This window comes from Pinus tabuliformis, chromosome J, assembly GCF_031772625.1.
Source record: "Pinus tabuliformis cultivar Carrire ecotype Pingquan chromosome J, CPIR1, whole genome shotgun sequence".
Lineage (NCBI taxonomy): Eukaryota > Viridiplantae > Streptophyta > Pinopsida > Pinales > Pinaceae > Pinus > Pinus tabuliformis.
In genome coordinates this window covers 1,455,162,172-1,455,184,046 of record NC_142295.1, presented here as the reverse complement: position 1 = coordinate 1,455,184,046, position 21,875 = coordinate 1,455,162,172, and the positions used below count along the sequence as shown (strand labels likewise).

At 35.1% G+C, this 21,875-nt stretch overlaps 1 protein-coding gene across 1 annotated transcript in view; it reads right to left on the bottom strand.

Annotated features, from left to right (window-relative positions):
• The window catches only part of LOC149232853 (pectate lyase-like), a 57,441-nt gene extending 35,850 nt beyond the window's left edge, over positions 1–21,591 (bottom strand). The window contains exons 1-2 of the mRNA XM_089382017.1: positions 21,379–21,591; positions 20,935–21,276 (exon numbers count right to left, since the gene is read on the bottom strand). Coding sequence (XP_089238143.1) covers positions 20,935–21,276; positions 21,379–21,591 — 555 coding nt within the window. The remainder of the gene's footprint in view (positions 1–20,934; positions 21,277–21,378) is intronic.
• Positions 21,592–21,875: the final 284 nt, after the last annotated feature.

Here is a 21,875-nt window from a genome sequence, read left to right as displayed (position 1 = left end):
GACCTACTTCTCTACAAGGTAGTACCTGAAGCTATTTCACCTCATATTAGGGCTACAATGGGGTTTGGCAAGGAGAATATCTATGTTGGGAGACCAATTAGGCTTCTATGATCATTTTAGAGTAGTTTTTTCTATGGTCATTTTAGAGTAGTTTTCTATGTAACTTAGCTCCTTTATAATGTCTTCCCCCCAATATTGGAAATCCCTATGATATGGTAAGAATGAATGATATCCTATCCCTGAAATGTATGGAAGACTCAATGAATTCCTAACTCTCCTTTCCCAAAACTAACACATTTCTATGCACGTAACATACCACTTAAGAAAATAAGAAGTATTTTCCAAACTACTTGGAATGACTACCCAAATTTGATCTACTTCAAGGTTAAGGTACTTTAGAATATAATAAAAATATTGTTTTATATGTTGACTTTTACTTTTTCCCTTTTGTGTCCCATTATTCACCTCTTCCTCCCATCTCATGGAGTCATCGCCCCCATATTTATTTTTTCCTTTTGTCATGTAACCAACATTTATATATTATTATCATTATGACGTATCATTGTTTACAATATTTAGTTTTTCCATTGGGCATATCATCCATTTCACCATCATATATAACAGTTATATATAATCAGATTACAAAATATGGGGTGTTTTCATGGTCTCGAATAAGCTCCCAGGTCATGGTATGTGACAATTCATACTTTCCTCTTCGAAAAAGGTTTCGACAAAAGCAAGATTGATGTAAATATTTACATAAAGAAAGATAGAAATGGAATTTTTCTTTGATTTCATTGTATGTTGATTATTTAATCATAGTAGGAAGTGCTAAAAAATTGAATGATGAGATCGAAAGGAATTTATTGTAGGAATTTGAGAGGAAGGATCTTAAATAGATGCATTACTATTAAGGCATTGGAATTTGGAGAGAGTATGATAAGGCTTTGATTATTCAAATTAAAAGGAACTAATTAAAAGGTTCAATATGAACAAATGCAATCCAATGTCCATTCCATTAAATGAAAATGTTAATATTTACTATGATGATGATATAAAATAAGTAAATGGTATTTTTTAGGAATAGTTTGTGAGAAGTATACACTATTAAACCACAACATATTTGATATTGGATATTTAGCTAGTATACTTAGCCAATTCACAGCTAAACCAGGTGACAATCATTGAAAATTAGATAATAATCATTCAATATTTGAAAGGGATTGTATATTTATCTATATTGAATTGATCATTTGAATATTGACATGATAAGTTATTCAGATTTTGATTTGGAAAAAGATCCACATGGTAGAAAATCTACCATTGGATATGCAATAAGTACATAATCTATAATTATGTCTTACAGTAGTAAGAAGAAGCCAACTGTTTTTTTGTTTTCAACTATAACTAGGTATAAGGGATTGTACAATGTTGAATGTAAAACAATTTGGATAAGGTTTGTTTTTGAAGGGATGGAAGAAAGTCGAGGAGTAGCTACATATATCAAATGTGATAATCAAAGCTTAATCAAATTGGAAAATGATCTTGTTTATCATGCAATATCAAGGCACCTTGAAACTTAGCGTCACTTTGTGAAAGAAATAATCCAATCAAAATAAATTGATATAATGTATTATTTATTAAGCCTCCACAAAAAGGTTAAATTTGTAATATGTAGAGAGAATCTAGGTTTTGTAGAAAACTTCATTTCTCTATTAAGGGGGAATGATAGAATTAATTGTAGAGGTAAATAATTAGCAGGTTGTTAGACTATTGGTACTTACAAAGTCAAGATAATTGGAATCTTGGTTATAATAGATGTATCTATTTTTATCCAATATATGTATGCATTTTAATTATTAATGAATAATATGGCGGCTAACTATGAATAATTTGAACTAGTCATATCACCTAGTATTAATTTTATGGTTTTTTGACCGATGATGAAAAAATTAAGACCCTTGAAAGCTTTTGTATAATTTTCCCTTAACATGACATAATCTATGCCAAGTGAAACAAATAATTCATGGCATTAGTGTCAAATCACCATATGTATTCATTTGTAATTGTCATATCATAGAAGCAATTTGAGGATATTAGTAGTGGCCACTGTGATATAATGTTCTAAATACATCTTCACATTGCTTAGCTTTGTATGCATGCATTCAGAGTTGTACTTCTTAAAATCAACATTTAGGAGATATAATTGAAGCATTATAAATAAAATTCACAATAATTAATCTCATCTATATTGAATCATTAATAACCAGCCTAGATCCACCTTAACTCCTGATTTATCGAGTGCTGAGAAGGATAAAATCTCTTGAGATGAAGACCTCAATTAGAGTGAAAAGATATTTGATCCCTCTCAACATGCAGATCCTGAGTTAAGATGGATCTAGGCTCATTTAGTTCATTTAAAAAAAATTGATAATGCAATCATTGAGATACTATGTGATGAGCTTAAAGTGTAATTTATTTTATTTGTTATTTTTTAAAAGTTGAAATGTTGTTTTTAAATGGGTTTAAATTTTTGAAGGAAAAGTTTATGGTGGAGGTTGTGTTTATTTCTTAATAAGGTTTTTAATTTTGTAATTTAATTATGAATAATTATTAGATGGATGATAACCAAATAATTTCCACATAATATTTTAAAATATTTTTATTAGTAGGTTAAATTTTATTTCAAAAGTAGTTATATTCATTTTCCCTTTTATTTTAATTAATTAATTAAGAAAAATGTTATATAAACATGAGATATAATTTTTTGAGCATGTGGTATTAGTAAGTCATGGTATTAGCCTATGGTATTATTACAAAGCTTATTTATAAATTAAGAATTTTCATAATAGAGTGGGGAAATATTTTATATGAAACTGCATTTGTTGACTGTTTCCATCTTAGTCGTAGGTGTTTCCAAATTTTCATCATATTTGAGTTTGTATACCAATTTTGTTGATCTAATATATATATAAATTTAATATATGGAGGAGATGACCACAGACTTTTAGAGTTATCACAAAATTATTAATAAAAATTTAATTTAAGTTCACATTGTTGTTGAAATTATATAAAATAAATGTGGGGATATCTTTTATTGAAGTGAAACTACATTTCTTAACTTTTTCCATTTTTAGTGATGAGTTTGTATATTAATTTTCTTAATTTAATATATAAATAAATTTAATTTGTTGAATCCAACATTCTATCTTATTAATATTAATATGTTGATTTAATATTAATATGTTGTATGTCTTATAGATTCAACATTTAAAAATGTTGAGACAATCTTTCTTACATTACACCTAACACCTACACATCTCCCCCATACTATGTTGTAGAGCACCTCTCGGCGGAATAAATTCAAGTACAGGTTGGGTCAGGGACCAACAACTTTGCACCTTGTCGATTTATGATGTTGTCATCCAATGATCAAAATTGAACCCTTCCTAGCCCTTTCAATAAATCCTAGAAGGGTAATTCAAAAAATATGCTTAAAAAAATGTAAATATTTTAAATCACTTGTCATTTATGAAGGACGACAAATATTATAAAATGTCAAAAGAAGGGTAACATTCTTAGGAAACCATCAATGTCCTTATTTTCTTTGTTTAGTTTGTCAACAAGCATTTGCTCATCACACAATACTTTTCTTTAGAATCTAAAGAATACAATCACCTCTATTCTATTTGGTTCTTCTCTATTCCTTGATACGATGTAGACTTATACAGTGTAACCTTCCAGAACTTTAAATCCAGTACATAGCTCACACCTAGATAAATATCTTACCACCATGTTGAATAGACATTATTTTTTATAATACTTAATAAAATCTTACTAAAGAATATTAGACACCTTGCCTTTATGAATGCCCACTTGAATCATGTGTTATGAGCATTGTTGATTCTCATCAATATTGGAGTTGGTAACATATTTAGTTTACATCATGTTTTTGAATCCCACGACACTTTCCACAATGACATTTCCTTTGTTATATTCCTCTTTCTTTTAACAACATTTATATTACTATGAGAATACTATGAAATTATTTTGCGAATGCCCATAGCTCTCTTTTCCCTACCTCATCCCAACCCCAAGATCAAGGATACATATCCTTTGTAATATTAAGGCTTGGAACAACATTTATGAAACTACACAAGATTCCTGGGAAATATCGAAAGAAGGTAACATAAATTTTATTTTCATCAAAATTATGCATTAGTATTATTCTCCAACATCCCATCCCACTATTTCATACATTTTCAAGAGATAAAGTCAAGAATAAATATCTCAATAAGAATTAACATAATGGCTGGTTTTAAGGAGTAATTCCATTTAGTTTTTTGTTTTTATGAATAGTGGTAAGTTCCAAATCATAAAGATATTAGTAAGAAATGGATGAAATCATAGATGTAAAGGCTTATAATGCAAATAGGGTCTCTTTATTGCATTTACATTGTTATAATATTATTAACCTTCAAACAAAAGCTTCAACATCTACTACAATTTCTTGTTTGGTAATAAGATCTAAAATGAATATAACTCACATGCTCAAAATATGAGCATAAGATATATTTCCCAGGTATGTCAAAAAACCAGTTTAAATAACACAAATGAGGATTTCATCTCATTTTTTTCCACCAAATGCCACCGCCGAATGTCCAAAAACTCACATTAAAGAGAACTCCTACATAGATTACATTCTATTTGATATCAATATTCGTGAGAGGATTTGATTTTGTAATCGTGATTAAAATTTTATAGTCATCATTAAAATTTTGAAATTCTCAATAATTATAAATTATTATTATTATTAACATACATATAAACAGGTCAAAATATTATCTTTGAAAATTACAAAATATATTTATTATCATTATTTTTACGGAAATTTTGACTAATAAAACATATTTATTATTAGTCTTTATAAAAAAATTCAACTTATTTATAAAATTTATTTTTTTAATTTTTAATATATGTATTAGAAAATATATTTTATTTGAAATATAATTAGTTCACCTTTTATTTAAAATATATATATTTTGAAGTGTGTACCTCTTACTCTGCAATTAAATTATAATTTCTTTTCAAAATGGAAAACATATATATATATATATATATATATATATATATATATATATATATATATATATATACGTGTTCAAATTCAATTGAAGCTAAGAATATTTTTCAAATTTTATACTACTATCATCTTAAGAGGTCAAAATTTAAGGTTCCAATGAACTTTGGTACACTAGAGAGCTTTCATCTAGGTCAAAATTTAGGGTTCCAATGCATTTCGTTATAGTATAGAGACTTGCATCTATGTAAAGTGCATGTGGAGATTTAAAATTAAGTGAAGAAACATAAGACTTCACCTTAGACTGTGCAACTAAAGTTGGATTTCTCTTACAGATGTTTGACTCATGGAATTCGTCGAGCGGTCTAGTCTAAATTCATTCATTTTCCTTGTACTTGGATAAATACATAGATGGACACTTGACCGATTAGGAAAGTATTGGATTAAGTTTTGAAATTTACGATGTATACGGGAAATGATAAACTAATTAATGGATTTCCCAAAACCTAATTTAGCTCTATTGGTCAAGTGTCTATATCCTCACCTGAAGGTTCCGAGTTCTATAATAACATTGCCTAACCATAGATGAGCCTTAAACCTAAATTCCAAATACTGAAAAAAGTGAGTTGAAATGATTTTCCTTTTTTTTCTTTTTACCTACAAAGAATGAGAGCCACTAAATTTATAAAAGTATTATCTTCTTGAGCATAAAATTGTTAAGAATTGATGAAATCATGTGTAATGAGTGATTTGGAATTTCTTTTATGATTTTATTAGTTTTCCATAATTTTAATAAATCTGTGATGACTTATTTTTTTTCAGTTTTCATTTCATTAGTTCCATTGTTTTGTTTTTCAGGTTCCTTTGTACTAGAGCGATCTCAGCATCCTTCCTCACTTCTTCAGTACCTCACCTTATTTGCATGAGGACATGCAAAACCTCAGGCATGGGTGAGTGTTTTTTTGGACATTTCAACATCTTTAATTCATTCTCTTCAACTTCCTTCAAAAACACGTTTAAATGCTCTTTAACTCATTAAACATTAAGGAACATTGATGATTAACCACTTTCTATTCCATAAATATCTACTTTTCTTAAACCACCATTAAACCCCCCATTTCTAAATCCATCAATGCATATTCTAGTAAGACCATAAGAATGAAAAGAGTATCATGGTACATGAATAAAGCTACATCTATAGTGTCTTCTCCTTGTACATCATAAAGCATTCACAAAATCATCATCTAAATGCTCTCAATAGGAGGATGAAGTCATTGTTGTTTATCTAAGAAAAGAACTGCAAAGTGAATAATGGTCTTACAAAGTTTCCAACCCTTATCCTCATCCTTACCTTATATCATCCACCATCCCTTCCTAGTCCATATTTTTTTTGTCCTCAATTTTTGCTACCTTGTTGTGAAACATATCAAATCTATGATGGTATGTTCATCTTTAGTCACCTACACCAAGAAACAATGTCATAGGTGGGGATTTTTTTTGCATGAGGGCATGCAAAATATTAGGCATGGGGAAATGTTCGGCTATAAATATGTCATATAATTTAGTATATAAAGTACCCATTCATAATTCGTATCCTCGCATTTATGACACTTTCCATAGTAAATATACCACCAACTTCCACTAATGTACCTCTTTCACCTTGTGGTTAATTAAGACGGATTTCGTATGTTTTTAGTGGTTAAATATGTTTTTAACATGGTTTCATCAATGATGGTTTAATAATGTGTTTATGTGTCCAAGTAACATGTTCCACTATGAGAATTTATTTCTTTGTATCAATTCAGTTCATCATTTTAGTACTTAATTCTACAGTTGCATGAATAGAAGGAAAATAATTCAAAGCTATAACATATGTTTTTATTTTCTCTAGCATCGTAAATTAGGTGCCACATGGGCCTGATATGCTTTTAAAATCCTTGGAATACACTCATCTCACACGTGTGTGATCTTAGCACATGATTTTAGCTACAATAAAAAATAGGTAACAATTTTGTAACTACCATATGTTTCCTCGATTTACATGCATATGGTGGAGAATATCAAGAATCAACGAAATCAGTTTTTTAAAAATATAGCTATTTACTTATATCTCAAACTGTTTCCCAAAATTCAATACCGTTTAAAATTTACAGTTGGTTCTTTGAAGCAATTTTGTACAAAATCGCTGCAAAACCTAGATTGGAAAAGATATATAAACAATCCACTTCATTCACAATTTCTAAGGGGATAGAATCGAATATGGAAATTAGAAGAGAGAGTTTTTTATATAATCTTTAAAATTATAGTCCATAGAAACAACTTTCCAAAATACATCATGGTTGAGAAGATATGGTTGTTCCTTTAACACGAATTTGTACAAAATTACAAAAAAAAACAGATTTATGAGATTTTCCTCTAAAGTTGTAAATTTGTTTTCTGAGTTTATGGGATTGGATATTATCCTTACCCTCTAGATTTAGTGTATAAATAATACCACATAGGTATAATGAAAGGGATCATGAGTTTGTAATTGAATATTTTGCGAGGGAGAGAAATCATCGTTTGAAATTCTTTGTAAATTGTATTTTTTTTTAAGGTTAATAAAAGTATCAGTTGATGATTCGCTGGGTTTCTGAAGCATTTAAGGATGTGAGTCCTTAATTAGCTTATTGGCATCAAAAAGGGCCCATTGATCCAGCTTGGTAAGTTATTGTACATGATTAGTTTATATTTCTTGTTTTTGTACTTGTTTTATTGTGTATGCAAATATAGTTTTCTGATTTGGTACCTATGTTACAGTCAAGTTCATACAATGTAAGCAGATTGCTGAATGTGTATGGTTAATTAGATTTGTATATATGTGATTAAGTGATTCTATTATATGATTGATCTTGTGTGAATTTAATAGGTGTGTGCTGCACCAAGTTTCTTAGGCCATTACGAGTAGCCTCCTTTAGCATAGTTTTATAGATTTATTGAGATTTTCTTATTGAATTTATAGAATTGTTTCCCTTCCAATCCCTTGCAGAATTTCTTTGAGATTTATGTTTCAAGTGTGTTGTTACATGAAAAATTCAAGGTTTCATCCTCGGTACTTCATGTGCTAGTAAATGGAAAGTCTTGAAATAATTTAGTTAATTTGCAAAAACAAAATAGTTTCTAGATTGTATGTTATTAATTTTAATTTCTTTCCTTGAGTAGTGTTATTTAGTTTTGAAGGGTGTGTGAAGGATAGAACAAGGAGATTTCAATTTCTACTGTGATTGAAGCATTTACCTTTGAAACTATTTTACATCTAAGAATGTGACTAGTGCTTGGTTAATTTATTATTTAATAGATTTAGAGTAAAGTTTCATTTCAATCTTTTAAGGTTTTTTTGTATTCTCAGTTAGATTATCTTAGGCTCTAATTATACATTTCATGTGATTGCATCTCTAAGTCTTACGAACTCGAATTGATAACTAAATGTTGGAATTAGAATACATATAACTTTGACAACAAGAACCTCTTGAGACTCAATTTCAATCTTCAAGATCAAGTTCTTCTTCTTCTTCCTCTCATTCTCATCATTCAAATCATCACCACTAAAGCATTCAAGCAAAGGATGCTAAATTGAGAAGACCGCTACAAGAAGAAGAATAGGAGAAAAATAGATTGCAACTTCAGTTAAAATCCATGGAAGGGACCTTGGTAAAGTTACAATGTAATATAACCATAGAAAATCCGTCCTCACCCAATCCAGAACTCACAATTGAGGTAAATGACATCAAATATTCTTTAGTTTCATGTTCACATTGTGATGATGATTTTGCTGCTTTTGAAAACTACACTGCAAGAATTGGATTGAAGCTAGTGAAGAAAATGGGATATAAAGGAAAAGTCCTAGGAGTTAATGGCCAAGGCATTGTGAATCCCATCCAAGTGGTAGAACTACCTCGATATGCAGGATTAGGCAATGTCAGAGAGGAAGTTAGAGAATGTTTGAAGACCACTTATGAAAGAAACTCTAAAGCCATAGAATCAAGAGAGTCTTCAAGCCAATGTGGTATCTGTTGGCATTATGATTCAGGTGTTGTCCTTGATGGCAAACTCATTCAGGTGGTAAATCAAGAAGGACGCAGGAAATATGTTCAGCAAGTGCGTCCCCGCAGGTATACCCTACAGAACCCGCGTCCAGGAACGTAGGCCAGCCGTTCAGGAGGTGCGTCCGCCCAGTGCACTCATTTCAAGGCAGAGAAAAGCACGTGGGGGTTTCTTGTGTGGTATCTAGCCGACGGTTTTGTGTTTCTATGGTGTCGGCTCGTGGTATTGTTCCACGTTTTGGGGAGAAGCTTGCCTATATAAAGCAAAGGAGTTCATTTGGATTTAGTATCATCTTGGTTGAATAATCTCTTGGTGAGATCTAGTCCAAATCTATAAGGGCGAATCTTCTAATGGACTACGATCTATATGGCGCATGATCAGATCTGTGGATCTGAGTGTTTGGGTTGGTTCTGAAGTCCTCTTATCTTCTATATCTGAAGGGACGCAGTTTCAGTGAAGGGAAAGTGCGCCGGGACGCAGTACAGTAAAGGATCAGGTGCGTCTCTGAAGCGAAGGACGCGGCGCGACTGTGGTATTGGGTGCGTCTCTGAAGTGAAAGACGCGGCGCGATAGTGTTGATGTGTGCGTTGGTCGCAGACAAGCAAAAAGGAACAGTGCGTCTGCACGCAGAACAGCATAAGGTATACTGCGTCCAGTCGCAAGCCACAGAAAGAAAATATGCGTCCCTGTCTTAAGATGATCTGTTGACTGTATATTTCTGTTCATAAGGTGTTCTGGGTTGTTTCTGTAATTATTGATTTGATATCTGTAGTAGACTGTATCTGTTGTATACTTGTTGATCATTTGATTCTTCATGAAAAGAAGTAGGGGGTTGTAGCTCCCTTCCAGGAGAAGTCTGGAAAACGAGAAAGAGTTGTAACTCTTTGTAGGTTGCAGCCTGCGTGCTGGTAAAGGACTGCACCAGTACAAAATCATTGTAAAAAGAATTTCTTGAAAGAAGATAGAGACATTATTGCAGCAGGTGGTTTTTCTCCCGCATTGGGTTTCCACCTTACATCTTGTGTTCTTTGGTGTGACTGTCTATTTTCTTTATTCATGCTCATTGTTTTATGGTACTGATATGCAAGAATATTTCAAAAGATCAAAAAAGGAAGATTTGGTAAATTGCTAGATAATACTGATTCACCCCCCTCTCAGTATTATTTCCAACAATTGGTATCAGAGCAGGTCCTTCAGAACAGCTTGATCGCTTGAAGGTAGATCGTTCATCATGAGCAACTACGAGAGAGAAGCATCAATCAGGCCACCCGTCTTCGATGGGACAAACTTCAATTATTGGAAGGTAAGAGTTACTGCATATCTTCAATCTCTTGGTACAGAAGTTTGGAACATTGTAGAATCAGGCTATGCCTTTCCTTCAGTTACTCCTACAGATCCAGCTGAGAAAAAGCAGTATGAAACAAATGCAAAAGCAGTCAGTACTCTATTAGGAAGTATATCTCAAACAGAGTTCATGAAGGTCATGCACTTCAAATCAGCAAAAGAGATATGGGACAAAATGATCACTAGCTATGAAGGAGATGAACAGGTAAAAGAAGCTAAACTTCAAACTCTCAGGATTCAATATGAGACTCTCAAGATGTATAATGATGAAAGTGTGGCTAATTATTTTCTTCGGGTAGATGAGATTGTTAATTGTATGAAAAATTTGGGTGAAGAAATAAAAGAGACTATAGTAGTTCAAAAGATTCTAAGATCTTTATCTCCCAAGTTTGAATCTAAAGTATCTGCAGTAGAAGAAAAGGAAAATCTCCGTGTTCTCACTATGTCTCAGCTGCATGGAATTCTAACTGCTTATGAAATGAGAAAGGGAGGTCCATCAGACAGAAGGGAAGCTGCTTTTAAAGCATCAGGCAAAGAAGATCACTATGAAGCAAGTCATGTTCCAGAAGAAGAGGAAGAAGAATAAAATTTTGTCAGAAATCTTCAAAGGGGTTCTGGAAGGTTCAGAGGTAAGCTACCTTTCAAATGTTTTGCTTGTGGAAGAGTAGGTCATTATGCTGCAAAATGCTCTTATAAGGATAAAGGAAAGGAACCAGTTAGATGGAACAAGAAACAGGGTACAAATAAGAAAAGCTACTACACCCATGAAGATAGTGATGGCTTATCAAACAGTGATGAAGATGAACAAGGTAACAAATATAGATTGTTAATGGCATTTGAAGATGATGATTATGAGGATGCTGTAGATGTGGATAACCTTTATGATGAAATTACTAGACTCAAGAGATGTATAGAAGAAAAGAACATGATTATTGATACTCTACAATTTCAGATTGATGAAAAGGAAAAACATCTTGAAAAATTAGAAGGTGAAATTGTTGGTCTTAGAAAAGAAATTGAGAAAACAAAAACTATTAATCTCAAGTTTGTCAAAGGATCTGAAACGTTGAATGAGATTATCAGTGTGCAACGATCTCCTCTAAATAAGACAGGTCTGGGCTATAATGGAGAAACTTCTCAAGCATCCACTTCAAAAAGTTATCTTGATGCAGCGAGAAGAAATGAGCAAGAGCACAAGGAAGATCATCAGGTAAAGCAGGGACAAACGTCAAACAGAAACTATCAGGGGCAATCCAGCTTAAGGGTGAACAAAAGCCACAACCAGCCACAGGTAAAATCTTCTCAATTTGGTTCAAGCATAGATGAAAATAGAAATTACAATCAGTTGGCTGGTAGATTCAATAATCGCAGAAACTTCTTCAATGGACAATGCTTTTCTTGCCATAACTTTGGTCACAAAGCAGCTCAATGTGTTGCGTATAAAACAATCATGACTAGGGAAGCTCAAAAACAAAGAAGTATGACAGAGATTACAAAAAGGACCTATAACAATTTTTCAGCTCTTGAAAATGAAGTTGAATGCTCTATTTGCAATAATTTTGGACATGAAGATTTTGAATGCAGAAGCAGGTTTCCTGAAAGAAAGGTACAAGAACAAAAAAGGGAACAAACCTCAGGCACCAAAACATGGAAAATAAAGGAACCTCAAACAGAAAGATGTGGGATAGCATTCTATGCAGAAGGACAAGAAAATCTATGGTACATTGACAGTGGATGTTCAAAGCATATGACAGGTGATAAAGAAAAACTTGAATCTTATTCTAATTTAGAAAAAGGAAAGAAAGTCTCTTTTGGAAATGATACTCCTGCAACTATAAAAGGAAAAGGTATTGCTCCTTTAAAAGAAGATGTTAAGGCTGGAAATGTTTTGTTTGTTGATGGACTAAAGCATAATCTTCTAAGTGTAAGCCAGATGTGTGATCAAAGAACTGAGGTTATATTCAGATCGAATGGATGTCTTGTTCGTGATCTTGATACAGGTAAAACAGTTCTCAAAGGAAAAAGAACTCCAAATAATCTATACATTTTTGATGAAGAACAACAACAATGCTATCTAAGCAAGGATGAAGAGCACTGGTTATGGCATCGAAGGTTGGGACATCTAAGCTTCTCACAAATAAGGAAAGCTTGCAAATATCAGGCAGTTCGCGATCTTCCAGATATCAAAATTCCTGACAACACCATGTGCAGATCATGTCAGTTTGGAAAACAGACCAGAACTAACTTTCCAGAGAAAGAAGGATCAGCCAGCATGCCTCTTGAGCTAGTACATACAGATGTATGTGGACCATTCAGAAAAAGAACACCTAGAGGAGAGGAATACTTGATATTATTTATTGACGATTTCTCCAGGTTTGTTTGGTTAGGACTTATGAAGCACAAAGATGAAGCTTTCGAAAAATTCAAATCCTTCAAAGCCTTGGCTGAAAATGAATCAGGTCACAAGATTAAGTGCCTCAGATCCGACAGAGGTGGAGAATTTACTTCAAATGAATTTTTCGATTTCTGTGAAGAACATGGGATAAGGAGAGAATTTTCTACAGCTAGAACTCCCCAGCAAAATGGAGTAGTGGAAAGAATGAACAGAACAATCCAGCAAATGGCTCGTGCTATGCTTGATGAATCAGGAACTCCTGCAACCTTCTGGGGCGAAGCTGCACATGCGGCAGTTATTATTCTTAACAAGACAAATGTCCGAGTGAACAGCACTCAAACTCCTCATGAGCTCTGGAGTGGTAAAACTCCTTCGGTAAAGCACTTCAAAATCTTTGGGAGCAAATGCTATATCAAGAATACTGAGGAGCAGCTTGGCAAACTTGATCCTAGAGCAGATGAAGGAATTCTTCTTGGCTACTCTCCACATAGCAAAGCATACAAATGCTACAATAAAAGACTTGGCAGAATTGTTGACAGCATTGATGTAGTGGTTGATGAGAAGGGATACATTCCTAGGCAAATACATCGTGAAGACATTGAAGAAGATGAAAGCTACCCTCAAAGACAGAATGATGAAGAAGAAGAACCGCAAGAGCAATCTCAAGAAGGACCTCACGAAGAAGCAGAAGAAAGAACAAGAATAGAAGAAAAGACTCCATCCAGATATGTTCAAAAGAACCATCCAGAATCTCAGATCATGGGACAAAAAGAAGCAGGTATACAAACTAGAAGAACAGTTGCAGAAGCTTCAAGTTATTTGGCATTACTCTCCTCTACTGAACCACAAAATGTGAAAGAGGCATGCAAAGATGAATGTTGGGTGAAAGAAATGGATGAAGAACTTGAGCAAATCGAAAAGAACAACACTTGGGAGCTGGTTCCTAGACCAAAGGATAAGAATGTTATCGGAACAAAATGGGTTTTCAAAAATAAATTGAATGAAAATGGAGAAGTAATTAGAAACAAAGCCAGACTTGTTTGTAAAGGGTATGCACAGCAAGAAGGAATAGACTTTGAAGAAACTTTTGCTCCTGTTGTAAGACTTGAGGCCATCCGAATGTTTCTTGCTCTCTCAAGTTGTCAGAACTTCAAAGTATTTCAAATGGATGTGAAATCAGCCTTTCTGAATGGAGACTTGGATGAAGAAGTGTACATTGAACAGCCAGATGGTTTCATTCTTGGAAACGATCCAAATCTTGTATGCCGATTAAAAAAGGCCCTCTATGGCCTCAAACAAGCTCCAAGGGCTTGGTACTACCGGTTGGACAAATATCTTCATCAACAAGGTTTTTCAAAAGGTTCAGCAGATAGCAATCTTTATATAAAAGTTGAAAATGACAAATTACTAATACTTGTTGTGTATGTAGATGACATTATTTTTGGCAGTAATGAAGAAGCTATGAGTCAAAGCTTTGCCTCGATCATGCAGAAAGAATTTGAGATGTCCTTGCTAGGAGAACTGACATACTTCCTTGGTTTGCAAATCCAACAAAAGCAAGGAGGAATCCTTTTATCTCAAACCAAGTATCTCAAGCAGATTTTGAAGAAATATGGCATGGAAGATGCAAAACCAGTATGTACACCCATGGTCACAGGATGTAGTCTCAGTGCAAATGATGAATCTGCAGTAGTACATCAACCAACCTACAGATCTATGATTGGAAGTCTACTATATTTGACAGGTACCCGACCAGACATCATGCATGCAGTTGGAATAGTTGGAAGGTTTCAGGCAAATCCAAAGGAGACTCATCTTCAAGCAGTGAAGAGAATCTTCAAATATCTTCAAGGGACTCAAAATTATGGCCTATGGTATCCTAGAGATACAGATCTCACTCTTCATGCTTATACAGATGCAGATTGGGCCGGAAGCGTGGATGACAGGAAAAGCACAAGTGGTGGTGCATTCTTTATGGGTCCCAGACTGGTATCTTGGTTCAGCAAGAAACAGAGTTCAATTGCCTTGTCTACAGCTGAAGCGGAATATGTTGCTGCTGCATCTTGTTGCACCCAACTTCTTTGGATGATGCAGACTTTGCAGGATTATCAAATCACTTGTACACCTCCTATTCCTATCTTATGTGACAACACAAGTGCAATCAGCATCTCAAAGAATCCGGTTATGCATTCAAAAACCAAGCACATACCAATCAAGTACCATTTTCTCCGGGAACAAGTACTTGAACAGAAGGTCAAGTTGGAGTATGTTCCTTCTAAGGAACAAGTTGCTGATATTTTCACCAAACCATTGCCCAGGGACACTTTTGAATACCTCAGGCAAAAGCTGGGGGTTGTTGATGCATCATCTCACTGTTGATCATCTTCCTATTGATGGTATAGGCTCAGGGGGAGCACATAATGCATTGTTGGCATTATGGAAAAGGAGATCTTTGAAATAAGCTGCAATATGTCTCTGTCTCCTTCATGATGGATTTCTGGTTACAGATCTGGAGAAGCATGAGCATAGGGGGAGCATACCCTTTGCCCTTGATGTCAAAGGGGGAGAATGATGAAGCTGAAGATTATGTGGTTGCCATCAAGTCCAAAGGGGGAGTTTGTTGGCATTATGATTCAGGTGTTGTCCTTGATGGCAAACTCATTCAGGTGGTAAATCAAGAAGGACGCAGGAAATATGTTCAGCAAGTGCGTCCCCGCAGGTATACCCTACAGAACCCGCGTCCAGGAACGCAGGCCAGCCGTTCAGGAGGTGCGTCCGCCCAGTGCACTCATTTCAAGGCAGAGAAAAGCACGTGGGGGTTTCTTGTGTGGTATCTAGCCGACGGTTTTGTGTTTCTATGGTGTCGGCTCGTGGTATTGTTCCACGTTTTGGGGAGAAGCTTGCCTATATAAAGCAAAGGAGTTCATTTGGATTTAGTATCATCTTGGTTGAATAATCTCTTGGTGAGATCTAGTCCAAATCTATAAGGGCGAATCTTCTAATGGACTACGATCTATATGGCGCATGATCAGATCTGTGGATCTGAGTGTTTGGGTTGGTTCTGAAGTCCTCTTATCTTCTATATCTGAAGGGACGCAGTTTCAGTGAAGGGAAAGTGCGCCGGGACGCAGTACAGTAAAGGATCAGGTGCGTCTCTGAAGCGAAGGACGCGGCGCGACTGTGGTATTGGGTGCGTCTCTGAAGTGAAAGACGCGACGCGATAGTGTTGATGTGTGCGTCGGTCACAGACAAGCAAAAAGGAACAGTGCGTCTGCACGCAGAACAGCATAAGGTATACTGCGTCCAGTCGCAGGCCACAGAAAGAAAATATGCGTCCCTGTCTTAAGATGATCTGTTGACTGTATATTTCTGTTCATAAGGTGTTCTGGGTTGTTTCTGTAATTACTGATCTGATATCTGTAGTAGACTGTATCTGTTGTATACTTGTTGATCATTTGATTCTTCATGAAAAGAAGTAGGGGGTTGTAGCTCCCTTCCAGGAGAAGTCTGGAAAACGAGAAAGAGTTGTAACTCTTTGCAGGTTGCAGCCTGCGTGCTGGTAAAGGACTGCACCAGTACAAAATCATTGTAAAAAGAATTTCTTGAAAGAAGATAGAGACATTATTGCAGCAGGTGGTTTTTCTCCCGCATTGGGTTTCCACCTTACATCTTGTGTTCTTTGGTGTGACTGTCTATTTTCTTTATTCATGCTCATTGTTTTATGGTACTGATATGCAAGAATATTTCAAAAGATCAAAAAAGGAAGATTTGGTAAATTGCTAGATAATACTGATTCACCCCCCTCTCAGTATTATTTCCAACAGTATCATATCCCCAAATCAAGGGTAGCATTTCTATTGAAATACAGAGAAAAACAATGCTTAAGGCTAGGACAAATGTCCTTAATCAACATGTGGTTGTGGTTCTTCATTAGGGTAAGTTTAATATTTTTGTGTTGTGGTCATTGATACCTAAATTAAACAATTTAAAATTATTTAGTACATGTACCTCTTCTTAAATTTAAATGATTTTGATTTGTTTACATATTATGACATGAAAATTACGTGAAAATTTCATGGGAACTTTTAGGATGAAATTTCTTCTAATGTGTGAAATAATGATCTTGATTGATATCAAAGTCATCAATGTCCCTTTCGATATAACATCTTGTTGTGTGGTAGTTACACATATGCCATTTCAATTATCGCATCCTCTATCTTTCACAAGATGTGCTTCCCTCATAAAAAAAATATTTTCACTATCGATCAGTTGACTTATCATGACCCTTGGTCTCAGAGCTCTCATCATACCACTATCTCATCAATGACTGGAAATACGACCACCCCTACCCTTACCGATGCTTCCCCTGGAGTCTATAAAGATTCCACACTACTTTAAGCTTACTCTGGCCCATTTCCTACTCCTTCTAAGCCTATCTCTTTGATTGTTTGCATGCTTCGACCATCATAGTCTACTTGCAACAAATCTGATACATATTCCTAGTAGTCGACTCCTTTGCAACCCCTATTCAATACTCAAGTCATCCTTTAGGTACAATTCCTCCAAACCATTTCCCTTCTGTGGGTATCTCTCCTGGTCTGTTTCCACCAAGAAACATTCCTCCAGGCCTTTCCCATCTAGGGGAAATCTGTCTAGGTCATTAACCCTATGTTGAGATACCTTTCTTATTCCTACCACTAGGAATCTTATTTACTCCTATAATCACTATGTTGAGTCTTCTTAACATCACCTTGGGGGTCCCAATATGGTACATTGATCCTCCCACAAAAAATCCTCTCAACTAACTCAAATATTATGTAGGTTTGACCCTGGTCCAAGCAATTCCTACCACCCTTTCCTCACCCCTTCCTTTGTTTCAAATCCACAAAAACCTCAACAGGAAGTTGCTCCTATCTGAAAGCATATGGTGATGAGAGAAAAGCCTAGAAAAGGGAAATAAAGATAAGTCACCTCAAGAAACTCCCACTCCTCCTAAACCACCAAAGCCTTCTCCTCCATGTGCTTTGTGTGATGTTTTTGGGCATGCCACCAATAATTATCTTGAGCTCACTCATATTAAGAATGTTGTCTCTTATACTTTTACCAACCCTAACATTCTTTAGGTCCATGTTATCTTACTTGAGTCTACCAAGAAGAAAAAAAATTATGCACAAACCACCCTTGTGCTTTGTGTGATAAGTATGGGAATTATTCCCATCAATGTCCTTGTCTCAAATATATTCGTGACATACCTCAAGTGGCTTGTGAGTTAGATGTCACTCGTAATGAATATACTTCCCCTCTACTTGCATGTTCTATCCCCATTGTTATTCTAAGATAGGAGGTTTCTCAACCCACCATCGTGATTCCCCCTCCTGATGTCAAGATGATGGATATTTCAACCCCTATTCTCTATCAGTCATCATCAATGGGATCGATCTATTCAGACTCTTTCGGATTTTCCTATTGTACTTCTTTAAAACCTTCTTCAGAGGACACTTTGGTCTCAACATTCATAGATGTCACATATATTGGTCATATGTCCAACCTTTCTTCCAATGTGCCCGTTGTTGGCTGATAACATGTTTCTTCTAAAACTCCTAATTACCCCACATTAATCATCAACTCGGGCAAGTCATTTTATTCCAGGAGTATACACAATATGTGCATGCTATGAATCCAAAGAGTAATGTTTATTAAAAGGAAGTATAGACCTTTGATACAAGAGTAAACAAATACATCTAAGAAACTCAAATTGCAATCATTAAAGGAAATATGACATCTAACCAAAATCTTAATCAAATCTCACATAAACAATTCAAGTAACAATAGCATCAACCAAGAGCACAGTAGTAATAACTCATCTCTTCTTAGCTGATTCAATCTAAATCATACTCAATCTCTATAAAGCAATCCAAATGGAAATGATATCAATCTGAGAGTTTGATAGCAATAACCAAATGCTTACAGTTGATTAAATCAATATGATTCACTATCTAAGTAATTGAATCTGGAATAAGCGTAAATCAAATCAAATGACAGTGCTGTAAAATATGTAAAGGAAATGTACTACTTCAATATCGGAAAACGGTCATTAGCGAATAAGATTAACTCACGGAAAACAAGAAAATTATCAAACCAATCAAACTTGCAAGAATCAGAAATATATAACACAAGGAAGCAATTTAATCCACCAGAGGCTGGGCCCTTAGCCACTAGTGAACACTACTGAGCTACTTCAGAGAATACGAATGAACAACAACTTCAGTTATATATTAATCATGGAACTTAAATAGTATTACAATATGGTCGTGTTCTCCAACAGCACGAGTCTATAAATTAAAATTACAATTTGAAATAATAGAGATCGATCTCCCTTCTTCCTATAATCATTTTCTTTTATAATCAGAAAGGGGTAAAAGATAAATGCGATCCCTCAAGATATCTCGATCCTGAGGGATTCACAACTGATTTCTATCTTTAGACACCTTTCCTATTTCGCATTGATCCTCCTGATTTTCCATCAACCCTATCTGCAACCAACGTGTTCCATCCTTCATTTCTTGGTTTATGTTGTTCCATCATTAGGGAACAACAACTGTTCCTTTCATCTTTTTTTTCTACATAAAGAAGAGTAAAAGTTAGTTACTATGGCTAAATCTTAACTGCAAGTAGTTCATCCATTTCTTATCATAATCCATCAATATATTAGCACATTAAGATATGAAAATGATAAGAAAGGAGGAAAAAGGTGATGAAATTAATAGTAAATACATACCCATTTCGTAACCCAACATACTCCCCTACTTACCCTATTTCATGTCCTCATGAAAAGTAAGTAATTTTGATGCAATGCAGTTAAAGAGTAGGCTGGAGAAGGAGCATCAAAAATTGGTATAAAACCATGATGTTGAGCCAAGAGCGCAAAGGCAGGCCCTTCCTTTCCTTCAAGAAATTCGTAGATAGCTCGATAACCTTAAGGAGGATACTAAATGATCGGGCTACAAAACCGACATCCTAACCAATAAGGTCCTTCTCTCAAAATAAGGTTGTTGTAGGTGACAAAACGGGTTGTAGCTGCTTTAAAATTTATGTAATTAAATGGCTCCCTATCATGCACACCACTAGTCGAGGCCATCCACCTGAGCTTGGATGCAGCCAGATAGCTTTCTTGAATGGAGTGAAAATATGATACTTCGTTCTCTACAATCTCCTTATGAGTAGGCACTAAAATTTTAATCACCCCTTCCCTTGTCATCAGACTGTTATGGTTGGAAAGCGTTTACAAAGGGTTCTTGGGTTCACTTCTTACCCAAAGATCCAATCCATGTTCTTGTCTTTGGAATGCGTTATGAGCTTTAAACCATTTAAGTTGGTTAACGGCAAATTAGATAAAGGCCTAGAATTGAACATCTCTCACAAAACGGTTAGGGTTCTTTTCCACCTCGTTTTCTAATACAAAATTGTGCAGGTAAAATTCACAAAGAAGCCTTTGAACCTTTACACCATGGTGTTTGCAGCAATTTATAAAATCTTCAACTATTCTTATTTCAATTGGTTTTCCAGTTCTGACGGCTTTAATTTTCAACAATAGGTATCATTCTAACAAAAACAAGGCATAATTGGCGGTGGGAGACCTACATGCCAAGACATCTGTATATAGTGAGCAGATGGTGTTTGTCCGACCTTTGAGCCTATCTAGTTTGAGCTTGATCCACTCTATTTTCTCTTCTGCCTTTTTGCTTATGACGAAAGTCTCGCTCTCTGTTGCATTCATTTCCCGAAGCTATCTCTGTAGTTCTTGATATTTTTGCTCGGAAACGGTTTCTTGTTCAAGTCATTCTAATGTGAGCCGAGCTTGTGCTAATTCCTCCTGAAGATTCAGTATAATGGGGTCATTGTGTGTCATGACATCCTTGGCTTGTATGCTTTTTTGAGTGCTTATGCTATGAGAAAGGATGTTTTTTGTCTAAATTTCTTTATTATGGGAGGTCCAAACCTCCGTCTAAGTAGCCATGCTATAAGAGGGTACATCCTCTATCTGAGTAGCTATGTCTACTAAAATTGCATGATGTTCCTCTTGAGTGATGACTGGTTGAGTAGGTATGGGCTCAGTTTGAGTCCCTGTAGCCCTACCTTCATATAACTCTGTTTGTACAACCGCATTTACTGTCTCCGGGGTATTGTCCGGAACCTTTCCCGCTGTGATTTCTTTTATTTTTCTTCTGAGCCTTTTGACCATTTTGTGAAGCTTCTGCTGTTCTTTTCTTAGCTTTTTCAATTTGGCTCTATACCTTTTCAGAGGAGTAACTATTCTGCTAACAATCTCATTAATAGCTTCTGCTTCTAAAGAGCCTGGTTGCTCACCCTGGCTCTATTCTAATAAGACCGTGTCTCCAGATTGATTATAAGCTTCCTGAATTATCTCTGTCTTTACTTCTTCTTCTTGGCCTATGTTTTCTATGCTTAGGCCTACCTGGCTATTTTCCATTGGGAGCGTGTCACCAGATTGGTTCTCTTCTTCCTGAATGGCCTCTACATTTATTTCCGCTTTGCGACTTGCATCCTTTGAGGGAGATGGAATTCTGGTATGGCCAGAATTCCCAGGAGATTGGGTTTCTCCTAAGTTAATATTCAACAGCCCTTTAGGCTGCATGTAGACATTCATGTTGGCCAGGACTAGGGCCATCTCAAAATCGTGCAACAAAGCACCTTGGAGACTCATATTTAGTGTTGAGGGAAGTCCCAATTCATTTCTTTGTTCATCTCTAGAATGCTGTATTCCTTCCTTAGGTTTTGATTCAGGGTGTTGGACACCTAATCCTCAATGGGTTAGTGTGGAAGCCAAATGGACAAAAGAAGTCCAAGAGACCTTGGGATGTGGAACCCAATGGTCACATATTGTACTATAAATGTAAATCATTTGTTAAACAAAATTGTACTCTCATGTTTTATCTTTCATATTGTTATTGT